The following is a 24,978-nucleotide window of genomic DNA, read 5'->3' on the forward strand; positions in this document are numbered from 1 at the left end:
TTTTTAAATTGAAGTACATTCAGTTACAATGTGTCAATTTCTGGTGTACAGCATAATGTCTCAGTCATACATATATACAAATACTCATTTTCATATTCTTTTTCATTAAAGGTTATTACAAAATATTGAATATAGTTCCCTGTGCTAATCAGAAGAAATTTATTTTTTATGTAGACAACTTGTATTAACAGACAAATTAAACACTTACAAGCAGACATGAATGTTATTAGGTAAGAATTTCACAAATGTTACTTGCATTAGTAACAGTGGAGCTGGAGAGTACTGAGTCTTCTCCAAGCTGCACAGTGAGAACCACCAGCAGTGTGGTGGAAATTCTGGCCCTTTCCAAGGCCACAGCTTTTTCAACCTGTGGATGTCAGCCCTCGCATCTCCCTGTGCTTATGGACTGGTTTGGTGATCCACTGGGTGTCAGGGTTTCTTCTCATAGCTTTACAAAATGGATCAATGAGGATAAGCTCAGAGAATTTATATGTAGAATCTCCATAAACCCACTAAGAATCCAAGAGTCTCAGCCCCCTGATGGTGTGTCCAGCAACCTCCTTGGTAACAGAATGAAGGCTTCGAGCAAACTGGCACCCTTAGGATCTGGGCATTTGTGTCCACCACAGTGTGCAGGAATCTGATTTATGACATAACTTCTTGGTCTTACATCCCAGTCTGTGGGCTTTATTGGGCTGGGTAGGGTGGGGGCCCTGTGGGGTGCAGAGCTGACAGTACTGCCAGCAGCACACCTTGAGAAGAAAGTGCATACATCGGACGGCTACTTCCTCCATAGCTCCTAGGTGTACCTGTAACTGCCCATTTTGGCTTATCTTTGAGATAAACTGATGGCTGCTGCCAGCCAGAAAGGGAGGAACTTTCTTTTCTTTTTCAAGTATAGTTGATTTACAACATTGTGTTAGTTTCTGGTGTACAGCATAGTAATTCTTTCCATTATAGGTTATTACAGCTACTAGATACAATTCCCTGTGCTATACAGTAGGTCCTTGTTGTTTATCTGTTTTGTATATAGTAGTTTGTATCTGCTAATGTCAAACTCCCAATTTATCCTTACCCACTCTTGCTGCCTCCCGCTGCTTCCCCCTTTGGTAACCGTAAGTTTGTTTTCTATGCCTGTCAGTCTGTTTCTGTTTTGTATGCAAATTCATTCATATCACTTTTTAGATTTCGCATATAAGTGATAGCATACTGAGTAATATTCCATTTTATATATATATAGTATATGTATACACACACCCCCCCCCAAAACTTCTTTATCCTATCATCTGTCCATAGACATTTAGGTTGCTTCCATGTCTTAGCTATTGTAAACAGTGCTGCTATGAATGTCTAGGTGCATGTATCTTTTCAGAGTTTTCTCTGGATATATGCCCAGGAGTGGGATTGCTGGATCATATGGTAAGTTGATTTTTTAGTTTTTTAAGGAATCTCCATACTGTTTTCCATAGTTGCTGCACCAAATTACATTCCCACCAACAGTGTAGGAGGGTTCCCCCTTCTCCACACCCTCTCCAGCATTTATCATTTGTGGACTTTTTAATGATGGCCATTCTGACCAGTGTGAGGTGATACCTCATTGTAGTTTTGATTTGCATTTCTCTGATAATTAGCGATACTGAGCATCTTTTCATGTGTCTATTGGCCATCTATAGGTCTTCATTGAATAAATGTTTGTTTAGGTCCTCTGCCATTTTTGATTGGGTTGCTTGTTTTTGTTTGTTTGTTTGTTTGTTTGTTTTTTGCTACTGAGGGAACTTCCATTTTAAAGGAAAAGACTGATATTTATAGTATCGTGTAACGAACCTCAAAATATGCAAGGTAAAACTGTGGCGCAAAGAAGAAAGTGATCAGCTGTGTGTGGCAGGTAGAAAATGAGGGCCCATATTGGCTTTACAGAGCTCATGATGCTTGGGCTGTGAGCTGAGAAAGATGGGTAGACATTTCTAGGGCAAGGACGGATCATTCTCTGTCTGGAGCAGTGTAACATGCTACCATGATGTGGTAGGAAGCAGGAGTGTTCAGGGTGTGGGGGAACAGGAGCAAAAAGTTGGAGAAGTTGCAAAAAGTCAGATCTCAGGTGACTGTGGTGTTTAAACTTTAGGGTGACATTGATGGGGAACCACGGAAGGGTTTTACACAAGGAAGAGATACAGCCAGATTTACATTTAGAAAGATGATTGAGGCAGCAAAGGAGATGGAGGATAGAGTTGAGGGGGCACACTAGAGGCTGGGGAGCAATTAGAAGACCAGTAGTAACAGTGGCTTCCTTTCTATGTTAGTTTACCAGAGCCGCCATAACAAAGAACCACAGACTTGGAGGCTGAAACAACAGAAATTTATTTTCTCACAGTTCTGGAGACTAAAAGTCCAAGATCAAAGTGTCAGCAGATTTGGTTTCTCCTGAGGCCTCTCTCTTTGGCTTGTAGACAGTTGCCTTCTCACTATGCCCTCACATGGCCTTTCCTCTATGTGTGCCTACCTGGTGTCTCTTTGTATGTCCAAATTTCCTCTTATAAGGATACCAGTCAGAGTGTATTGGGGCCCATTTTAACTTAATCACCTCTTTAAAGGCTCTATCTCCAAATACCACATTGTGAGGGTACTCCTGGGGATTCTGAGAATTTGAACATATGAATTTGGGGGACACATTAATTCAGTCTATAACACTTTGCATTAGTAACATGTGTGGAATGGGGTCTGGAAATCACTGACTGACAAAGTTGTTTTCCATTTCATCATCAGAAAATAACCAACTCATATAATCAATAAAAGTTATCTATAAACTGGGAATTGTGATTTGTTAATAAAGACTACTTTTATCTCTGAATCCCTGATGCCTGGCAGAGAGTCTGAAACATGATGCTGGCACTGGTTGAACTAATGAAAAAGATAAAGGAATGAATTCATTATCTGCAGTGGTAATACACAATGAACTATGGCTGCTCTCGGAGTCTAGGGGAAAAGAGAGCTATAGAGTAAAACTCGCCTAATGGGTGCTCTTGCCTCCATGATCCGAAGGGCAGTATTTTCATTTCATTTCAAGTAATGGTTACATTTTTGTCTTCCATGGATCAGGAGCTCCTTGAGAACTCGGTTTTATACATCTGTCTGTACTCCTGGCCACTAACCCAGTTCCTGGAACAAAGTACATGCACCATTAACATTTGTGAAATGAATAAGTGAATTAGATTAAAAAGTTTTAGTGAGGAGGAGCTGTAACTTTGCACTCAGATTTTATAAATCCTGTCGGTGGTTCAAGATGTATACTTTTTTTTTTTGGTAGTTGTGGCAGTGGTGAACCTTAAAAAAACGCTTCATTGAAAACACAGCAGCCATCCCCTGAAGACTCCCTCATCTGACTGTTACATCTACAAACTGATTAGTGTCTTTCTCTTCTCTCTGGTTTCAGGGGAGAAGCAAAGGCCAATAGCTGCAAACATGTCCTGGAGCCTACAACATCACCTTCCCTTCTTAAGAACTTAGAACTTTAGCTGTTCTCTTACTTCTACCTTCTTCAACATTACACATATTCTAATTTCCCATCTTAAAAAAGCCTCCCTTGACTCATACCTCCTTTCAGTTCTCACTCTCTTGCTGCTTTCCTCCTTAAAATGAGTTGTCTAACCACCATTTTACTCCCTCATTTTTCCTTCATTCCTCAATCCATTTTAGTTTGGCTTCCAAATATGGATCCAATGGATTCTTTTCAAACTTCTCATACCAAGACCTTCACCAGTTTTCATACCATGTTGGTCACTTTCACCTTCTTGAACAGTTTCTCTGTTTTTGTTTGTTTGTTTGACCTTCCCTGACTCTATATTCTTCAGACTTTCCTTTTACATCTTTGGCTTCACTTTCACAGTATCCTATGCTGGTTCCTTCTCTACCCACCTCTAAAGCAGCATTTCTCAAATTTTTGGCATCTTCAGGCCAAATTAATGAGTATCTTGCCAGTTTTAGGTATATTTAAAATAATGTTGAACGTCATTTCATATAATGAAATGACCTTGGCATATTCTACTCTCTCTGCCTTGATTCTCTTCTGCCCACTTTGCTTGGCTGAAGACTTATCATTTTTAGGTCTTAAGTCATTTCCACAGATAGGCCTCTCTATTACTCTTTGACAGAACCCTATTACCCCCCCATCATGATAGTTATGCTTAAATGAACTTAAAATGTGTTGGGCCTGTTCTACATGCCTTACATGTGTTATCTTCACAATAACATCTTGTATGTATAGGGGACTCTTATTATTATAAACCCCACTTTATAGATGGGGAAAGGAAAGCAGAGTGACAGAGCCGGCATTACCCAGGCGATCTGTCTTTAGAGGCCATAACATCTTAACAGTGATAGAGTACTTATTACAATTTATATTGATATATTTATTTCCTTAGTGATTGCCTCTCTCACTAATCCTCAAGGTCTGCGGGAGCAAAGACCGTATCTGAAAGGTTCAGGGTTTACCTGGCATAAGGTGAATACTCATATTTAATGAATGAATCAATAATTTAAAAAATTCCAGAATGAGAGGCATACTCCTCCCCATACTCTGGTGACCTCGAAGAAACTGCCTTATCGCTTCCTGCCTGGATTTCCCACGGTGTGAATCAGGGGAATGGGAGGGGAGGACCAGGTCACGTAGAGGAGGCGGCAAGCGCAGACACTAATAGAACGGAGTCGGAATACGGAGTGAGTGCTGACTTTCAGTTTCCTCCACTGCCTAGAGACAGCACCGAGTGCGCTGCATGGTACAAAGGGATAACGCTGGGTTTTTTTCTCCATTTAGAAGCTCTGTCGAAGCTTCAAGACGTAGGGTCCTATTTCTGTGAAAGAGCTCGGGTCGACGGCGTTTGCACGTAGGGTAATCTCGGATGGCGCTCGGCGCGGAATGGGGCGGTGCCACCTAGCAGGGGCGGAGTCCTGCCTCGGTGGGCCCCGCCCCCGGGCTGGCAGAAGCGCCGGCCCTCACCCACCAGGCCTGGGCGTGTCCCCGCGGGCGCACGCGCACGCGCACGCGCGGCATGCTGGGAAGGCGCCCGCGCGGCGGCCATTTTGTCTTATCGGCTCCTGTTAGAGGTGGCTTTTAGGCCTGAGAGCGGGCTGGAGAGGTTGGCGGCGGTGTCGCCGGCGTTTTCCTTCGCGGGTGCTAGGGCTGGTGGGAGCAGGCGCCCGAGGAAAGCACCATGATTTCGGCCGCGCAGTTGTTGGATGAGTTAATGGGCCGGGACCGAAACCTCGCCCCGGATGAGAAGCGCAGCAACGTGCGGTGGGACCACGAGAGCGTAAGTCCCGCGGGCCCTGGGCCTGTGCCCGGACTCCTGGGGGGAGGGGAGCGGCGCGGGCTGGGGCCCGCCGGGGCCTCGGCGCGGTTTGGGGCCCAGGCCGCCCCGGGGTCAAGTATCTGACCCCTTGGCCGGAGGGAGCCGGGAGGATAGCCCGGGAGGGAGGAGTCCGCCTGGATCCAAGGATGAGGGATGATTTGTTTTTGTTGTTGTTTTAGTATCAAGGAAGTCAGAAAGGACCCTTGGCAGAACTGAAAAGCATCTTAATGAGGCAGGGAAACGCGGGAAAGGAAGGAGTATTTTATTACGTTTAGAGGCTCCGGAGTTTTCACCTCATTATGAAATAGGGAAAAGGGCAAATTCTTCCGTTATTTGCTTGAGCGTCGTATTTAGACTGAAATTTCTGCCCAGGAACAGCGGTAAAAATCGTAGCAGTATATTATTTCAGTTATGGTTCAATTTCAACGCTTATATGGAGAAATGAAATTTTAAAAGAGGTCATAACGTGTGAAGGTTTACTGTGATTTGCAGATACTGTTTGATAGCGGTATGATCTAGTAAGCCATTCACGTAGATAGTTGTCAAGGCTTCCTCACGTGAAACTCTTTTGATCTTAACCCTGTGTATAAAGCCAGTTTCACAAGTGAGATTTGTGAGGCTCACCCGAGGTCTCTTGGCAAGTTAAATGGCGAAACTAAACCTAATCTTTGTAGTCTTGTTCACTTTCCACTGTCTGTGAACTGACTCTTTGCAAATACCATGATGCATTTCTAGTGCTTTGAGCATGGTGTGTAACGTTTATCTTAGGTCTTACCTGAAGAATAGATGTAGAATTTAATTTTACGTGCGGTTATCATCAAACAACATGGTAAATTTGGAGGCAGTTGATAAAATGTGAAGGAATAATTAAGCAAATGCACCTTAAAAAAGTTGCTTACTCTTTTTAAACATAGGCTTTAGTCAGGGTAAAACTTCTCTTTTGTAGTGTAGGAAAACAAGCTGGTGCTAGACAAGTCCTTAAAAAATAAGTGACTAAAGAAAGTTGTTGTGTAGTGCTGCCTGATTCCAAAGTAGTGTGAAGTGTCATGGTAGGATTCATTGTATAGGATAAATTCACATATTCGTCACTGACCTCAAGAGAAGTGAAGCTTCTTAAACTTTTTTTTATTCCTTGTTTTGGGGGAGAGGTAATTAGGTTTAATCAGTAAATTAAGGTAGGTACTAGGAATTGAACCCAGGACCTCCTGCATGCTAGGCATGCACTCTGTAAGTAGAGCTACACCCTCACCCCCAAACTGTTTTTGTGTGTGTTTTCCCCCTATTTGTCAAAATGAAAGTTGAGTAACTTTGTTCCTTTCCTTTCTAGGCGTTTCTTTTGTCACTTTTTCTTTTACTGCTTAACTCAATTATCTTGCCATCTAAATAAGCCTTGCAAAAAAAAAAAAGAACATTATGATTCAGTTGTTGTGCAAATAGGATATTTATCTAATTTGAATTAAGGAGAAGAAAAATTGCTTTTGATTGCCCAGTCAACTAGAGCAGCCTATGTCTGTGCCTAATTGATTTTGAACAAGTGTGAAGAAAACTTTTTTTCCTGGTGGTATTTTATTGCCACATTGCATTATATGTGATAGGTTTATAACATTAGCGGTGAATCAGCTCTCAGAAAAGCAACTTAAGTTTTATGTTATCTCAGTTACAATAAATTTGCTTTCCTTTCGGTTTTAGTGCTTCTCACTCATTTAAACTTTCGGTGCTTGTCACCAAAACATTTTGTCTTTAATGACAGATTGCACTCCATCCTAGATTCGGGGATTTGAAAAAGTCAATCGCTGGTGTTTCAGATTCATGTTTGCAGGAAGAGGTTGGTGTAGGTAGACCAGGAATGAAGCACATGGCCTCTTATAAGCAAGTCGGAATTACTCTAGAGTTTTATAAAGTTGGGGAAGCTCTTGGCATCACTTCCGGGTCATTTGCATATGTTGTTGGCTGTTAATGCTAAAATCCTGGAGGAATGGACAACTCCAGCATATACTGTAAGGGTTTCATCATCACTGTAACCTGGTATTTCAAAATATTTTTGGATTCCTATTCTATCTGGAAATTTTTCTTTGCTACACTTGCACTAGATGGGAAAAGCCATTTCAGCTGGTCAGGGTCCTTTTGTTTAAGAATGAAATGGAAACTTAGTGTTAACCCCAAGTAGTCCTAGATGTCTGTATCTGTGACTGACGTTTGGAATTTGTTTTAAATGCAGATTTCTGTACTTCATGGCCACCCCTCCCCCCAACTCTGATTCAGTAGGTCTAGGGGAGGGTCCCAGAAATATGCATTTTAAAAAAATTGGCACTGTTGCATTCTAAAGCTTGTAAACTATGACTTCCTGACCCACCTCCTTAGTATTGGGTTTTTAATTGTGAGCTAGTAGCACTTGGGGGAAGCTCATTTTTAAGTGAAGGATGCATTTGTGATGCAAATTACCTACCTTTCATTTATTTGTAAAGATGTATGTATGTAACTATCAGGGACAGCCCTTTACTTTACAGGCCTTTCCAACTTTTGTAGATTGTTACCTTTGTATCTGAGAGAAAGTAGTTTTCAGCTCAAGTTAAATTAGCTTTAATACTGTTCCAAGGATTCATTGACACACCCTCTTTCCTCAAGATTATTAGTGTTTTTGCATTAAGCAGTTTGTTTGCTCTACTTTCTTAATCCTAAACAACCACAGTAATGAGGAACGCCTGTTTTTTTTTTCAGATTGAATTTATTAATGTTAGAGTTTTTGCACTGCCAAGGAAAGCATATGATTTTAACTGCCTAGTGTGAGCACCTTTCAGTTAGTGTCCACATGTGAAGATTTCAGTGTTTGACAGAAAAGGTATTAGCCTGATCATGTGAAGAGTTGAGATTGTAGGGAATTGTAAAGTCTGATCTCGAGTTCATAAATATATATATATATGTATATTTATGTGGATTTTCTATTGTAGATCTCAACGCATACGTGACATTATTTAACTGTTGACTTAACTCTGATTCTAACAATATATAGAATGAGATTTCTTTGATCATTTATCAAATTCAAATATGCCCTCTGTTCAGTGAAGGTTTAATAATTTAGAAAGAGAATTGAACTAAATGTTCTTTTCTAAAATCTTCAGAATGTTAGCACATACTGTCATTGACACTGGAAGTTTAGGAAAAAAACAGTTAAGGTTCTGCCACATTTTTACTTGTGAATTTCTTTTAACATCTAAAAAAAGGGATTCCGAATCTAGGAAGGAAATAGGAAGCAAAAAAATTAGTAATTACAGTTCATCACATCTAGAAGTATTTTACTAGATAGTTTTAATTCACAGTCACCAAAATGTTTTTTCTGTCAGAAGTGTAGACATTTTTTGCCTTACTCTATAGTACGTGGTAAGTGTTGGGCTTCTCAGAATTGCCAGCAGTCTGTATGTTGTGCATATAACTGCTGATTGCCTTTTCTCTCCAGAACACATATAGGAGTGAATAGTGTAATGAACTCTATGTATACTCATATCCAGTAAGACAGGACATTATCCACACATGGCCAGTATTATTTCTTCTGTATCTCCCATCTCTTTCATTATTTTGAAGCAGTTCTATCATTTCAACCTTAAAGACATCATTACCTATCTCTAAAATATAAGGACTTAAAAAACCCACAATATTATTATCACACCAAAAATATTAAGGTATTTCCTTAATATTTGATTGCTTTTGGGAAAATGTGCATGTGTGTATGTATCTCATTAGACCTGATTTCTTCACAAGGGGAGAAAGTAGCTTACGTTAGTATACAGTGCTTCATTGTTTTATAAAATGTTTTAATTTTCTCATTATTTCTTGTAAGTTGGGGAAATTCCTGTATTTATTTATTTTAACGAAGAATGTATCACTCTTAATGATAGATACAACAGAATAGTATGGATACAGCACTTGGCCTGAGAGAACCATCATTTGGTGGCAGATAGGAAGGAGTACTTTCCCGTAACACAATGAGGGAAAGTACGGGGTCTAGAAAAGCACACGTGAGGAGGGTTCTTAACCCAGACTGAGATACTTTGGAAAGGCCTCTTAAAGTGGCCTTTAAATACTGAGACCTAAAAGATTAGTAGGAATCAGCCTGAGGGAGAGAAAACATGGTACTAGGGTTTGGAGTGAATCTTAGGCCTGAGAAATTGTAAATAGTGCTGAAGCCCTTGTTTGTTTTTGTTGGGGAAAGGGGTATGTAGATAATTGGGTAGGAACCTGGTTTTGAGTGTTAGAAGTTGGGACTCAGTGACATTGGGAAATAATTGAAGCTTGTTAACAGGAGAGAGATGTTTACTATCAGACTACTGTGGAGAATTGATTAAAATTTTACAAAAAAATTTGTGCAGGCAATAAAAAGAGTGAACCATGACTAATTACTATATTAGGAATTGAGTTATTGTTTTATGTTCCCTCTGATTTAGAATCATTAAAATGATTTTTTACAAAAGTAAATTTGCTTGCTATAAAAGATTAAAATTTAACTTAGAAGTAAATAATGAAAGTCTGTCCTTGCCTCCCCTTCCCATCATCAAATCTCCCCTGAAAAGCTTAAAAACTGGTATGTATGTTTTCAGATCTTTACTTACAGTAATTTACAGACACACACATACAAATGAAAGGTATATTTACTTACGATAATTTACATATATATTTACTTAGAATAATTTACAGACCTATATAAGTGAAAGTTGCTATATATTAATGTAATAGTATAAGTATAATTTATACTTAACTTTTGCTTATACTGTGGAATCTTTTCTTTTTGGTACATAAAAATCTACCTTGATTTAACTATTTCCTGGTGGATATGTAGATTATGTCATTCTTTTACCATTACCAAGCTACAAAGAACATTCTGGTACATACAGCTGAGTCACTTGTAAGAAAGTTTCCTAAGAAGACAGTTAAACACACAGTTTACATTTTGATGGACACTGCCAAATTGTCCCACGACTCTATAGTAGATAACAACGTTCAGTGTTCATTTTTGACAATTGACTTTAATATGATGGAAACTTCGAATTAAAAATTTCTAGTCAGATTTCTAAGATTGATTTGTATCTCTGCATTCTCCTAACTGGTAGTGAAAAGCATGCTATCAAGATTGAACTCTTCTGGTCGTTGGTTTTACCTTAATTTTATCAAGAGAATAATAAAAATTATATTAGAATTCTGGGCCCCCTGCCCATTATTTGGTTATCAGATCGTTAGGTCCATGGTGGACATTTGGTTAAGACTTGCTGAATAAAAGACTTAGTATTTTTAGTTAAACATCCTCAATCCATGGGAAAGTTTAAAAGAAGCAGTCTAAGTAGCTACAGTTTATTGGGTAGAGTAACATGTTTGACGTACCATTCATTATAGCAGTGTCTTAAGGAAAGTTGAAGAGTAGAAAGAGCACACAGAACACAGAATTAGGAAAATAGGTTTTAATCTGGATTCTGCAAGTAGCTAGATGCCTTCAGGACAGTTCATGTGATCTGTTTCTCATCTCAGATGGAGTGATTGGACTAAATTGTAGGTAGATCTGCAGGACTGTCTTACTTGATCTACATAGTGCCAAAGACATTTTTAAGGAAGAATGGATAATATTTTAAAAATCAGACTAATTTGCCCATTTCTCCCAATTTAATAAACATAGTTTAAATGTTACAGTCCCACTGTGAAATACTTGTCTACTTTTTTTTGTATGGCATACACTGAGGCCTAATTACAGTCTAGTTTTCCATAGTGGGTAAATGGCAGCCAAGATTCAAACTCTGCACTGTTGCCTTTCCAAGCATACCTGTTTCAACTTGTCTGTTTCATAATGTTAGGTCTTGTCTTTTCACGTTTCCTTATTCCTAGAATGTTACACAGCCTTTCCACTTCTGAACCTAAGAACCAGTTCAAGCTTTGACCCTTGACAATCCTGGCTAAATTCCCTTCTGTTTCTAGTGATGCATGTACATTTTAGTACACTCTATTTTTTGTTTTTGTGTCTGTCTTCTACCAGATGGAGCTTCTGAGGAGTGAGTCTTACTTGTTTTTGTATTTCTAGCATTATTTTTAGTACAGAGTGTTAAATGTTGAAGTGCCATTTCCACTTTTTAATGCCATTTAAAATTAAATTTCTGTACAGTATATATTGGATGTAAGTGTGTTCATTCATGTATTTTATTGGAAAGCTGACATAGTATAGACTTAGAGATTTGACCACCATAGAATTTATAATTTTTTTGGAAAACTATTCATGGAAATAAGGCTTAGGTTTTAGAGTAAAACTTTTAAAAGGTCTGGAAAATCAGAAGTATTTTAGTTTTAAAAAACAGAACTTTTTAGATAGTTTATGACAAACCTTGAAGTTAGTAGTCACCCCCTTTATAGAAAACTTAAGTCCTACGATATATGGTAAAACCCAATTCATTTTCAGGTCAGTTTAATTTCGGGATAAATGTTATTAAAACTAAGATTCTAAGATTCAGTAAGTACTGTATTATACTTCATTTACCAAAAGTAACTATGATTTCCTTCCTAGAAATACTTGAAGTTTGTATTTGGTTATATTATTTCAGAGTCAGGAGGGATCTTAGAGATGTTTATTCCTTTTGTTTTAATGATTGACAGTGGTCTTATATTTATAACTTACATATGTATGTGGAAGTTAAATGCATAGTAATAGTGATAGAAAGTTTCATACTTACGAAGGCTGAACACCAAGTTTAGTTTTTAAATTATTATAAACCTTATAATTTGTAACTATAAATAATGGTAAATGATGGTAATAACTATTACTAACCTATTTCATATAACTGTTACAGTTGTGGGGATTTGTTAAATAATTTTTGGGCCTTTGGAACCAGGGTTAATGGTCTGAAAGATAAGTAGCATACCCTTTTGTCTCTGTCATCCCTCTCCCAAATGAGAGAGATTCTTAAGTTGAGTGTTGGCAGTAGTATTTTACTGATACACTTAAAATGGATGCAAAATTGAACAAATCAGACTTTTTTTGGCCTGTTGTTTTGTTTTGTTTCTTTTGGGGGGGTAATTAGGTTTATCTATTTTTATATATGTTTTATGTACACTCGTATGTAGGTACTGGGGATTGAACCCAGGACCTCATTCATGCTAAGCATGCACTCTACCACAGAGTTATACCCTCCCAAATTAGACTTTTTAATAATTAGAAAAGAGTATAGCATTTAAAAACATTAAGCATTTGTGCATGTAGAGCCCTTTTTTAAAACTGACGTATAGTTGATTTACAATATTATATAAATGTAAGTAATGTTATACTCTATGGTTACTTATAAAATACTGACTATATTCCCCATGCTGTATAATATATCTTTGTAGCTTATTTATTTTATACATCGTAGTCTATACCTCTGATCTCGTACCCCAGTTTTGCCCCTTCCTCTTTCCTCTCCTTACTGGTAACCACTAGTTTGTTCTCGTATCTCAGAGTCTGGTTTTTTTTTTTTTTTGGCTATTATATTCACTAGTTTTATTTTTTAGATTCCATATATAAGTGATAATGTATACAGTATTTATCTTTTTCTGTCTGGTTTATTTCAGTAAGCATAATCCCCTCCCAAGTCCATCCATGTTGCAAAGGGCAAGGTTTCATTCTTTTTTTAATGGCTGAGTAGTGTTCCGTTGTTTATATATACCACATTTTCTTTATCTGTTCATCTGTTGATGGATACTTAGGATGCTTCCATATCTTTGCTATTGTAAATAATGCTGCTTTGAATATTGGGGTGTGTGTATCTTTTTGAATTAGTGTTTTCATTTTCTTTTGATATGTACCCAGGAATGGAATTGCTGGATCATATGATAGTTCTCTTTTTAGTTTTTTGAGGAACTTCCATAGTATTTTCCATAGTGGTTGCACCAATTTGCGTTTCCACCAACAGGGTATAGGGTTCCTTTTTTTCCACTTCCTCACCAACATTTGTTTGTGGTCATATAGAATCTTTTAGTAATTTATTTGTAAGAACAATGTTTAAGTTGCAGAATAGTGTTTAAAATCAAGTATTAGAAAAACTTCTAAAGAAAAGACAGTGGTACAGACATACTATGACGTATGTATGGCTACATATAAGAGGATAATATTAATATAAAACAATCTGTTTAGATAGGATTTTTGAATCTGTTCTTTATGACCTTAATTCTTCTGGACACAGCGTATGGAACCACATTGTTTCAAACTAGTGTAAGACTTGACCTTTGAAGCAAAAAAAACCAATCTAGTTCAGATTTAACATCCACTCCTAAGTGTCTCCAAAAAACTTCAATTCAGTCTTAAATTTAACCTTTTCTTTCATATGTCATAGTTGTACATTGATAATTTACTCAATAACAATGAAGGATTATATGAAGGGTGATATTTTGGAATTTTGCTTAATAGGTTTTGATTTGCTGTGTTACAAAATTAAATATAAGATAGAGCATTCTTGGAATATATCTGAAGGAGTTACAAAGTACCAGTGAGAGAGAATTAATTGTCAGTTTCTTCCTCATACCATGGAAGTTATTCAGTAAAATGCTGGCATGTGTGAAAATATCCAATACATTTTAGGACCTGTTACAGGATGTCTAAGTGAAAATAGTGAACTAGATTGTTTTAAATGAGTGTTATTTAGAATTTAGACAATGATTTTCAAATTCTATTCTGTAAATTGGATCTGGTCTTTAACAAAATTAGGACAGTAAGGACACTGTAGGGTGTTTTTGTTTGTTTTTAAGTGAAAATTAAGTTACCTTTATTCTGGATGTCTTTCCAATATTTGTTGTTGCTGGAGGGTGGGGCAGTGATTTCTATTTCTATAATAGAAGTAGAAAGTAATAATAGAAATAGAAAGTGCTAGTAAACTATCAGTCCTGCACTTCTTATGCTGAAATCCAGGAGTCTAAAAGTCATTAATTTACCTAACTAAATGGCTTAACAAAAAAATTGTTCTTATGCTTACATGATTGAAAGATGAAGATCATGAAATGAGGAAATAGTTACTTGGCACCTTTTTTTGGTATAGTTTTAAAACTGAACAATTTCAAAAAGTTAAATTACCTTTGTTTTCCTTGACTAGGTTTGTAAATATTACCTCTGTGGTTTTTGTCCTGCGGAATTGTTCACAAACACACGTTCTGATCTTGGTAAGAGAATTTTCTGTGTAACTTTCGTCAAATTTATGTTTAAAGAAAAACTATACTTTATTATTTTGAAAAGGCATTTTCTCTTAAAGGTTTGTTGATAAAAGTCCTGGCATAGATTTTTGAATATATTAATAATGCCAGTCTAATAAATTATGGTGGCTTAATTGAATATACATACTTATTTCTACTTCCTCCCGAAACCCCTCCACTAAAGTGAAATTTAAAAACAAAAAAGGTGTAAATGGAAGAGGAGATAACATTAGAGATGTCAGCAAATTTTTGGAAGATGACAAGTGGATGGAAGAATAACAGAAATCTGTACCCTAAAAGCCTACAGAAGGGGATATTAAACAGAAGCAAGAGTTTGATCAGCAGAACCCTGGACAGGCTCAGGATTTGGAGGCACCAGGTACCATAGAAGGCAGAGTTGAATCATGGGACTGAAAACCAGAGATTAGTCTAGTTCAGGGTTTCTCAACTTTGACATTTTGACAGTGTGACCTGGAAAATTCTGTTTTGGGGTGGGGCTGTCCTGTGCATTGTAGGGTGTTTAGCAGCATCCTTGGCTTTTGTCCACTAGATGCCAGTAACACCTCCCAGTTGTGACAACCAAAAATGTCTCCAGACATTGGAGAGGCAAAATTTCCCCCTGTTGAGAACCACTAGTCTAAGTGGTCAGACTCTTAAGACCTGTCATCTGGTGATTCTGTAGGTTTCCCACCCCTACTGCCCAGGAGATCAGGGGGTTATTTTCTGGAGAAATTGGGCTAAAGAGACTCTAGTTCATTTGAACCAAAAAATGCAAAAAAAAAATATTGGGGTGACTATTTTCTTCTCCCCGAGGATGGTACATAACTAGTGTCATTCTAGAAACATAAGAGAGAAGTTAATTCATTAAGCACAATGCTTGCAAGCCCAAAGCATTAGCACATTAGGGCTGGATGTATCTGGATATTGGGATTACAGATATAAGACAGGGCAGTAATGAGTAAAAAAAGACAGTGTAAGAGAGATTAAATGAGTCTATATTCTTAATAGTGAGGTTTTCCCATTCCCTTCCTCTGCCCTGTTCCTAGAAGGATACAGCCAGATGTTTTTCCCCAGGCAGAAGAGAAGAGGATTCTTTAGAGAAAGTGAACAGTTCCAGAGAAGTGATCTACAGGTACTAACCCTTGGGGAATCTCCTAACAGAAAGTCTTGCCCTGCCTGATTTTCCTATGGTTAAAGCCCATTAGTTGACAAACCCTGCCTGTGCATACCAACTTTAAGTCAGATTTTTGAAAGTATTTTGCAAGCCAAGGAATACCAGTCAGACATTTGAAGAAAATTCAACACAAAAGATTAACCAAAACAAACAGAAAAAAGGATTTAGTGGAATATAGTGGATAATGGGGGAAAGCAGAAGAAAAAAAATTTAAAGCCATAAGAAATTTAGTAATCCTCAGAGAAATAAGAAGATATCAGAACGAATAAGATGCTGTATAGAAAGGGAAGTTTTGAAAAACTAAAAAGAGCCCTTGGAAATCAGAAGTAAAGAAATCTGAAATAAAATCAGTGGAAAGTTTTTAAGAGGAAATTTGTGGAATGTTGAGGGAAAAAATTAAAATTTGCAAAAAATTCTATCAGTCCAGTTCTCTAACAGCTAATTAAGAGTTCTAGATAGAAAAAACAGAAGGGAGGAAAAATTTTTTAAATGCATTGCTGAAGGACTTTACTCTTGATGGAGTGAGTCCTTCAAGAGCTCAACATAGTAAATGAAAAAGGATCCATACCAAGGCACACTGTTGTGAAACTGTTTGAGAACACCAGGGGTGGGGGGTGGGACTCACAGGATTATCAGTCAGAATGGCCTCAGATTTGCCAGTAACAACACTGGAAGCTTGAAGACACCGGAGAAACATCCCCAGGATTCTGAGTGAAAAGATGTTTTTACCTAGGTTAGTTAAGCTATATAGCCAAACAGCAAAATATGAGGATGAAAAAAGACATTTTCAGACATGTGTGGTCTTAACAAATTTATCTGCCATGAACCTTTTCTCTGGAAACTCCAACATGTGGGCATAAACCAAAAAGGAGAAAAATAAGAGATCCAGTAAATTGCATTCAGTATAGACCAGAAAAGGAATTTGTAAGGATATCAACTCTATTAGTCAGCTTAGAAAATAAGCAGCCCAGGTTGAAGCAGGGTGGAAAGCTCGTGGAAGAAAATGAAGCTGACTATCTGATATATTTTCAATGTTGAGAGAAACTGGTATTGAGATAGTTTGCGTAGCTGAGTTTAAGTGTTCAAGATGAATTTGGAAATAGAGATATAGAAAAGACTAAATAAACAAATGAAAAAATTCCAGGAAAAGTAAAAAGTGTATAAAAAGTGTCATCATAATGCACCTTTTGTTTGGCTGAGCAGTTAATAGGACTTGCATAGTCAAAATATAGATGCTGTTTATTTAACCTAAAATTTTGATGCCTAAGACAAACCAAGAAAAGGCAAAATAGCATAGAATTTAGAAATACAGAGGTAAATACCAGAAGATGAAGCTAAAAGGGTTAAAATCTGTTGCCTTTGGAGTTGCTAAGGGGTAAGACTAGGGTGCTAATCTTGTACTATTTAACTTCGTGTAAGAGACTCAAAATTAATAAAATGTCAGTGGTGGTTCAACCATTGGTCTGCCCTCATCCCAGTTTTCTTATTGGCAGTAAGGAACAATTTTTTCATTCCTCCTACTCCCCTTTTTTTCTTACCATATAGTTCTGCACTGTACTGATCTTGAAGGCTAAGGAGAACAATTTTTGTGTGCTTATTACTTGGGTGTGCTGCTTCATGATTCAGTAGACTCAATTTAGGTGTCTACAGACCACTCAGTGATTAAGTGGATCTTCCCTTTAAAAAAAAAACTTCCTTTTGTTTTGGGTAGAGAAAAGTTAGCCTCAACAATAATTTATACATTCATATTTCTTGTTCTTTCAGGGCCATGTGAAAAAATTCATGATGAAAATCTACGAAAACAGTAAGTTACCTTTTGTGCGGAGGGTCCCGCCCCATCGCCATTATTTGGTTTGAAGGGGACAGAAATTGAAGAAGTAATTGGACTTCGTGTAATATGAATGTTGGATAGAGGTCCTTTCCGTTGGTGGTGGTAGAAAGTGATACAGCTTTATGTAGTATCACCATATGAGTATATAACATACTGTATGCCAAGCATAAGCATAAGCTTTTTTTTCCTGTTTGTTTTTTTTTTAACAGCACCAGTTTTACAAATGAGACTTGTCCTTGGGCCAGGGTCACAGGATCTGTATAGTGTTCAAGCACCTAGATTTGCCTGGCTGTAAAATCTATGCTCTTAACCAAATATACTGATACACTGCTAAATACTGCCTGCCTTTACCAGGATGAGGGATGACTAGAAATTTACTTCTTGTATACCTGGTTTACTTTTCAGCCTAAATGAAATACAGTAGTCCATGAGATTAGTTAAGATAGAATATGAGAGCTGTAATGGATACAGATTTGGAAAGAAAGCAATGCTTGTTTATTTTCATTTTTGTTAGGTATGAGAAGAGTTCTCGTTTTATGAAAGTTGGGTATGAGAGAGATTTTCTGCGCTACTTACAGAGTTTACTTGCCGAAGTAGAACGTAGAATTAGACGAGGCCATGCTCGTTTGGCATTGTCTCAAAACCAGCAATCCTCTGGGGTGAGTATGAGATTTACAGTCTTTGTAAAGTATCTTTGTTCTTTGGAAACCCAGATACCTCCCTAGTATTGAAACTTGTAGTCTTTCATTACTTCATTACTTTTCAAATGATATAAAACTTGAAAGTTGTTTATTCTTTTAGTATTTATTAGTAAATATAACACTGATTTTGCTAATAAGATTTTTCTCTTAAGTATCAATAACAAAAAATATGCTGCTGATTAACAGAAATTGAGATAATTGGGTTACTATCCTTGTGATTCAACTTTTTAATTATTAAATACAAATGTTAGGTATGGTATGTGAGAGTTTGAATGTTTTTCTTTTTTAGTTGTTTATAATACATTCTATTGTCTTCATTAGGCAGCTGGCCCAACAGGCAAAAATGAAGAAAAAATTCAGGTTCTAACAGATAAAATTGATGTTCTTCTGCAGCAGGTGAGAATTGTGTGCATTGTCAGAAAATACTTAAGACACTTAACCAAAGAAGATGTAAGGATGGCAAATACATACATGTAAAGGTGCTTAAAGGTGCTCGGTGTCATTAGGGAAATACAAACTAAAACTATACTGAGACACTTTTTGTACATCTATTAGAATTGCTAAAATTAAAAAACTGACCATATCAAGTGTTAGTGAAGATCTGGGCAAACGCACTGTTGAGGTATGTAAAATGGTTGCAGCCACTTTGGAAAAGAGTTTATCTCTTTCTTAAAAGTTAAAATATGTGCCATGAGCCATTCCACTGCTAGATATTCACCCAAGAGAAATGAAAACATATGTTTACACAAATTGTTGTATACCAGTATTCTTAGTGGCTTACTCATAATAGGGGAAACAAACAAACGAAAACCTGGAAACAACTCATGTCTCTCGACAAATTGTGATGTATACAGTGTGATACTACTCAGTAATAAAAAGGAATTAACTACGTGTAACAACATGGTTGAATCTTAAGATAATTAGGTTGAGTGAAAGAGGCTGGACTCCATAAAAAGGAATAAAAAGTACATGGTTTCATTTATATGAAATTCTAGAAAATGCAAACTAATCTGTAGTGCCAGAAAGCAGATCAGTGTTTGCTTTGGGAAGGAGGTACTACAAAGAGGCGGGAGGAAACCTGGGGTGATGGATGTATTCATTATCTAGATGCTAGTGTTGGTTTTATGGGGTTAAACCTTAGGAAATTGTGCACCTTGGAAATTTGTTTATTTCCTGTCAAGTATTTGTAATTAATGCTGTAAAAAAAAAATCTAAGGGATACATTAAACCCAAAGAGGCTTCAGTAAACAAAACCAAAAAGGCCCGAAACAACCACTAAATGCTAACGAAGCTTGTGAGTCAAAAAAACAACAACAGAACTTGGATAATTGGGTCAGAAAGATGACCTGACTGTTTTTTGTGTTTTTTTTGATGGGGGAGGTAATTAGGCTTATTTATTTATTTACTTAATGGAAGTACTGGGGATCGAACCCAGGACCTCATGCATGCTAAGTATGCATTTTGCCTATTGAGCTATACCCACCCCCTTTGACTGCTTTTTTAACTCCCCTTAGATTGAAGAATTAGGATCTGAAGGAAAAGTAGAAGAAGCCCAGGGAATGATGAAATTAGTTGAACAGTTAAAAGAAGAGAGAGAATTGCTTAGGTCTACAACTTCGGTGAGTAGCAACCTCATTTTGGTTTACCCAAGCTGTACTATGAATTACTAGGATCTATTCCTATTTGAGAACAACTTTCTAATGTCTTAAATCAAGAGTCAGCAAACTTTATCTTAAGCAGCCACATAGGAAATATTTCAGGTTTGTGGATCACAAGATTTGTAATATAAAAATCTTTGTATTATGAAGGCAACTTTAGACAATGTACACACATACGTGGCTATGTTCCACTTTATAAAACAGGCCTCTAGCTGCCAGCTTGCCAACCTGTGCCTTGAATCATAAGTATTTATTTGAGCCTGAGTTTTCTTTGTTTTTTGTTACAACAAACTATTCACTTCATATTACTTGAATTCATATTTGGTATACTCTTTTTTGTTTTGTTTTGGAGGGGGTAGGTAATTAGATTTATTTATTTATTTAATGGAGGTAGTGGGGTTTGAACCCAGGACCTTGTGTGTGCTAAGCGTGGGCTCTACCACTGAGCTATATCCTCCACCCTCAAAATCGGTATACTCTTAAAAATACCTCCTATTTTAACTTTCAATTTGAGAATATAATATACATGTTTTGGATACTGATGGTAAAATATAAATTGGTCATTGAGTCCCAAAACTAAAAGGACTATTCAGATTATACTCAGTGAGTTCAGTTCCTTAATGATTTTGAAAAACATTTTTAATATGGAGCCCACACTTTTAACCTACTGAACTGAGCAAGAAATGAATTCAAACTAAAATAGGTAGCTTTCTGTAAAGTAGTTTGAATTTTCAAGGTGGTGTGGGTAATTAAAGGGTTCTAGTTGAGGGGTGGGGGTCTCAGTACTTCCTGGATGATATGGAAATCTGCTGTCATGCTTCCCCTCTCTAAGACCAGTTGCTGCCCAGTATTATGGCTTCAGGGAAATGGAAAGTAGCAATTTACAAAATTAGAAGTCTGTTCTAAATGTTAAGTATTTTTGAGGAGGATTTGTTTTCTCTTCCTCAGATATTCTTATAATTGATTTATCATTTCAGACAATAGAAAGTTTTGCTGCCCAAGAAAAACAAATGGAAGTTTGTGAAGTGTGTGGAGCCTTTTTGATAGTGGGAGATGCCCAGTCCCGGGTAGATGACCATTTGATGGGAAAACAGCACATGGGCTATGCCAAAATTAAAGCTACCGTAGAAGAATTGAAAGTAAGTTTTGTAACATATATTTTAGTTATAGCTAATACTGTATTTTAGTATGGTTAAACATTGATCACAGAGATATAAACCTCTGTTGATATTTTTTGCTGATGTATGTTATTTGAAGCAATGAAAATCCCTATAATAATTTGCTCTTCATCAGAGTAGCAAGGCACTTTATTTTCTTTACTTCTTTGCTGCCAGGAATTTGGGAGAAAGAATATTCCTGAGGGTTTAGTCAAATAATATCTAGTGTACATATATGGTGTTGAGATTTCTCCATTTCACTTTTAGTGTATCAAGAGTCTATAAGTTGGTCTACAAACGTTTCACACTAGGTAATCATTGACAGTGTCTTTAAGGTTATAGCTCTATGAAAATTGAACTTTGGTTTTCCTTAGGAAAAGTTAAGAAAAAGAACTGAAGAACCTGATCGTGATGAGCGTTTAAAAAAGGAGAAACAAGAACGAGAAGAAAGAGAAAAAGAAAGGGAGAGAGAGAGGGAAGAAAGAGAGAGGAAAAGGCGAAGAGAAGAGGAAGAAAGAGAAAAAGAAAGAGCTCGAGACAGAGAAAGAAGAAAGAGGAGTCGATCACGGAGTCGGCATTCAAGCCGAACCTCTGACCGAAGATGCAGCAGGTCTCGAGACCACAAAAGATCACGAAGTAGAGAAAGGAGGCGAAGCAGGTATGTAGAACACATGATACAGTGCTGGGCATATATCGCAAAAATAAACAGTAGTAATTACTAGTGACAGTCTTTGGTACTTGGAACACTTAAGTATCATTAAGCTCTAGGATAGGTTGTGAGAGTTGAATCATTGAACGAGTCCATCTTTGAGGCAACTTCATTGCTATTTCCCATGAGTCAGTCTGAGGAAGTTTGATACAATCTTACTAGGAAGACTGTACCAGATGGTCTCTTTAGTGCTTCTCTTGTCACTGCTTCTAAGAATATAGTTAAATTATAAACTATTTTGGGTGGGTTTACCCATTTGAAAAATTGAAGTTAGAAGGATTTTTGATCTTCATTTCTTAAGGTTTCTAATGTAAGTATGTTTTAATAATAGGCTCTGTTCATTTGCTTTTGAAAGGGTTTTGCTTGATCTTGTTATTTGTTGAACAGTATATAATTCTTCAAGGTATTTTTCTCATTGTGATATCAGCTGATGTTGCTTTTCTTTTGTTTTAAATTATTTAAGAAGTAGAGATCGACGAAGAAGCAGAAGCCATGATAGATCAGAAAGAAAGCATAGATCCCGTAGTCGGGATCGAAGAAGATCAAAAAGCCGTGATCGAAAGTCATATAAGCACAGGAGCAAAAGTCGGGACAGAGAACAAGATAGAAAATCCAAGGAGAAAGGTTAGTTTTTGTGAGAATTTAATTCATTAAGAGACTGTTTTCACTTTCTTGTCTCACCATCCACTCACTTTTCTTTGGACACAGAATTCTATTCACAGGCTATACTCATTCTCATTTATAATGAACACCATTCAGTAGGAGACAAGTGCTATTTTCCCCTCTCCTCTGATTTGTGGGAATGATGGTTGACCTGGTGTTTAAAGAACATGTTAAAACCACATCCTTCGGTTGATAGCCACCTGAAGACTTCTAGATTCTTCCAAGTATTGCATTACCTTTAGGGTTATTAGAGTGTAGAATTCTTGGTTGTTGGCAGCATTTTTTTTTTTGAACTTGCTGCAGTGTTTCATACTATGTCGTGCAGAGTAAACTTACATTATCACATTGGTCCTCATGTACAGCATTCATTTACCCGGTACTTCTAAGTTTGTGGAAGTTGAATGCCTTACATGTGTCTTAACATGTTTTTTATTGAAAGAACATGCTCTTCCCCCTCTACTTTTTCCTTTGGTTTTCTGTGACGTTCTAGTAGCTGGTTCACTGTGCACTCTTAGTGGACTTTTTCATTTTGTCTTTGGCATGTTTTCACAAGGATATACTCATCTTTTAACTTAGCCTTCATTGAACAATAATTCTTTTAGTCATTAGGGTCCCCTTACTGCGTTTCCTTCAGTTTCTTTGAGCATCTATCATTCTGTATTGACTGGGCTAGTCTGCTTTGCATGGTTTTCAGGAATGAGAGGAAGGGCTTATTTCTAATTTTCTTGGCTCTGCTTGTTCCATTCTTTCCTGCTTGTGTCCATGTTTGATCACCATCACATATATGTGCTCCCGTTTGAGTTTATTATAGGTTTGTATGTGATGCTCATTGTATTCTTTTATGGAACTAGTCTGGTTTTTGTGGGGTTTAACTGAGTTAGAAAAATAGTAGCACAAACAATGAATTTTTTTTTTTTTTGGTCTTATTTTTCCTCAAATAAGGACACCTTCCCTTTCTAAAATATTTACATATATTGGCTTTTTCTGCAACATGGAGCAAATTTTAAAGTAGGAAACAAGGGTGATTTTTTTTAAAACTTAAGTCACAAGCTCTAGTATTTGCATTTAAGTTCAGAAATTACTCTTGTGATTCAAAAGGCAATGATACCAAGAGTTAACTGACTTTATATTAGTTTTAAGAAAGCTTCACTTAACCTGTTTGCAAGACTTTCTGTGTAATACATTTTTGGGGATGAGGGGTCAACTCTCAACAGCCAGATATGGATGTCAGAGATGAAATTAATCACTTCTCTTTGAGAACTAAAGGTCTTTGCTATATCATTATTGGGGTCATTCAAAGTAGTTGGGTTGGTTCTCAGGGACAGAAGCTAGCTAGCCTTCATAACTATCTGGGACCAGAGTTGAGCAGTAAATGGCACTGGCTTGACTTAAGAACAAAATGTGTTTATGTAATTTGTGGAGAGAGCAGAAAAAAATGAGTTGAATTGCTTAGTTATGATCCTGATTGTAATGATGACATTGCAAAATATAATCAAAGTTCTAAGTAAAATAAGCTGCATTGTGTTTAGACTATGGATAAACAGGGATTTTCCTAGTGAGATGTAGAGGAAGGAGTGAGGACTTGATTCAGAGAAAACTGCATCAGGTCCATCTTGAAAGATTTGGGTATGCCATTATAGATTTATTTTAAATTGTGGGATCTCTTTTAGAAGGGGCATAATTTATTGGCTTTTGAAAATACCATGTGGCCACATAGTTACTCCCAGGTATATAAAACTGAAGGCCTGGACTTTGAGGTCAAACATGAGTAGTAGCAAGCATTTGATAATGGCAGCAAGTAAGAAGGCACTCGCTACTCCATGTGCTTTGATGAAAGCACTTTATCTGACTCCACAGATGAAAAGTAGTTTCTTGCATAAACTTATCTTTCTTACCACCAACCAATTTAGGGTGCTCTCTTTGTCAAGAGAGGTTCTTTTTTTAATCCCTAGCCCTAAAATCCACCACAGTTTGTGGATGTCCTTAGGACTATTAAGATCTACCATATTTGTATAGGGCAGAAGATAAGATTATTGGACTGACTACTAGTCCTCTACGGGGCAACAAGACGACTCTTCCTCATTGAAGCTACCTGTGCACCGGAGAAGCCCATAAGGCACAAAGGGAGGACTTTCCCACAAGGTCAGTTAGAGCACACTGTACTGGAACAGTTCTCATAAGTGGACAGACAGACGTGAAGCAAGTCCTGCAGTCAGCTACTTGGACATTGCTTCGTGCATTTTGCAAGTGTTACGGGCTGAAAATGCTCCATCACATAAGATCTTCAGTTCTTACATTCTTTGAATGAGTACTCCCCACCCCCATACCATATTTTGTTTTCATTACCCCCCCCCCCCCAGTTATTTGATGTTGTGTCTTAACAACTTTGTTTACAATCTGTAGAGGGTTCTGCTTCTCTTAAAACATCTTTCTGTCTTATGAACTACTCTGCTAGAGCAGCAATTCTTATCTTAGTTTTAAGGGGAAAAATAATTTTTCCAGAAAGTTTGTAGTTTGCTTTAACATTTTCTGTAGAAATCTTTTTTTTAGGCGA

The 24,978-nt window shown here is 37.2% G+C and overlaps 1 protein-coding gene and 1 pseudogene across 8 annotated transcripts in view; one reads left to right on the top strand and one right to left on the bottom strand.

The window, feature by feature from the left end:
* Window positions 1–257: 257 nt before the first annotated feature.
* Window positions 258–823, bottom strand: LOC116279804 (large ribosomal subunit protein eL15-like; annotated as a pseudogene).
* Window positions 824–5,064: 4,241 nt separating this feature from the next.
* LUC7L3 (LUC7 like 3 pre-mRNA splicing factor) overlaps window positions 5,065–24,978 on the top strand; it is a 22,828-nt gene continuing 2,914 nt past the window's right edge. For 5 of the 8 annotated variants that reach the window (XR_012059537.1, XM_072938652.1, XM_072938655.1 and 2 more), the window contains exons 1-9: window positions 5,074–5,306; window positions 14,435–14,501; window positions 17,470–17,509; window positions 18,051–18,195; window positions 18,559–18,633; window positions 19,752–19,856; window positions 20,873–21,034; window positions 21,427–21,710; window positions 22,225–22,385. Coding sequence is in view for 6 of the 8 variants with exons in the window: in XM_072938652.1 (XP_072794753.1) it covers window positions 5,208–5,306; window positions 14,435–14,501; window positions 17,470–17,509; window positions 18,051–18,195; window positions 18,559–18,633; window positions 19,752–19,856; window positions 20,873–21,034; window positions 21,427–21,710; window positions 22,225–22,385 (1,138 nt within the window). In the remaining 2 variants the exon portion in view is untranslated. Of the gene's footprint in view, window positions 5,307–14,434; window positions 14,502–15,577; window positions 15,664–17,469; window positions 17,510–18,050; window positions 18,196–18,558; window positions 18,634–19,751; window positions 19,857–20,872; window positions 21,035–21,426; window positions 21,711–22,224; window positions 22,386–24,440; window positions 24,567–24,978 lie in introns of those variants that run through there. The other 3 variants (XR_012059538.1, XM_072938657.1, XM_031676309.2) reach the window with 3 other exon arrangements.

The sequence above is a fragment of the Vicugna pacos genome, chromosome 16 (assembly GCF_048564905.1).
Source record: "Vicugna pacos chromosome 16, VicPac4, whole genome shotgun sequence".
NCBI classification, from domain to species: domain Eukaryota; kingdom Metazoa; phylum Chordata; class Mammalia; order Artiodactyla; family Camelidae; genus Vicugna; species Vicugna pacos.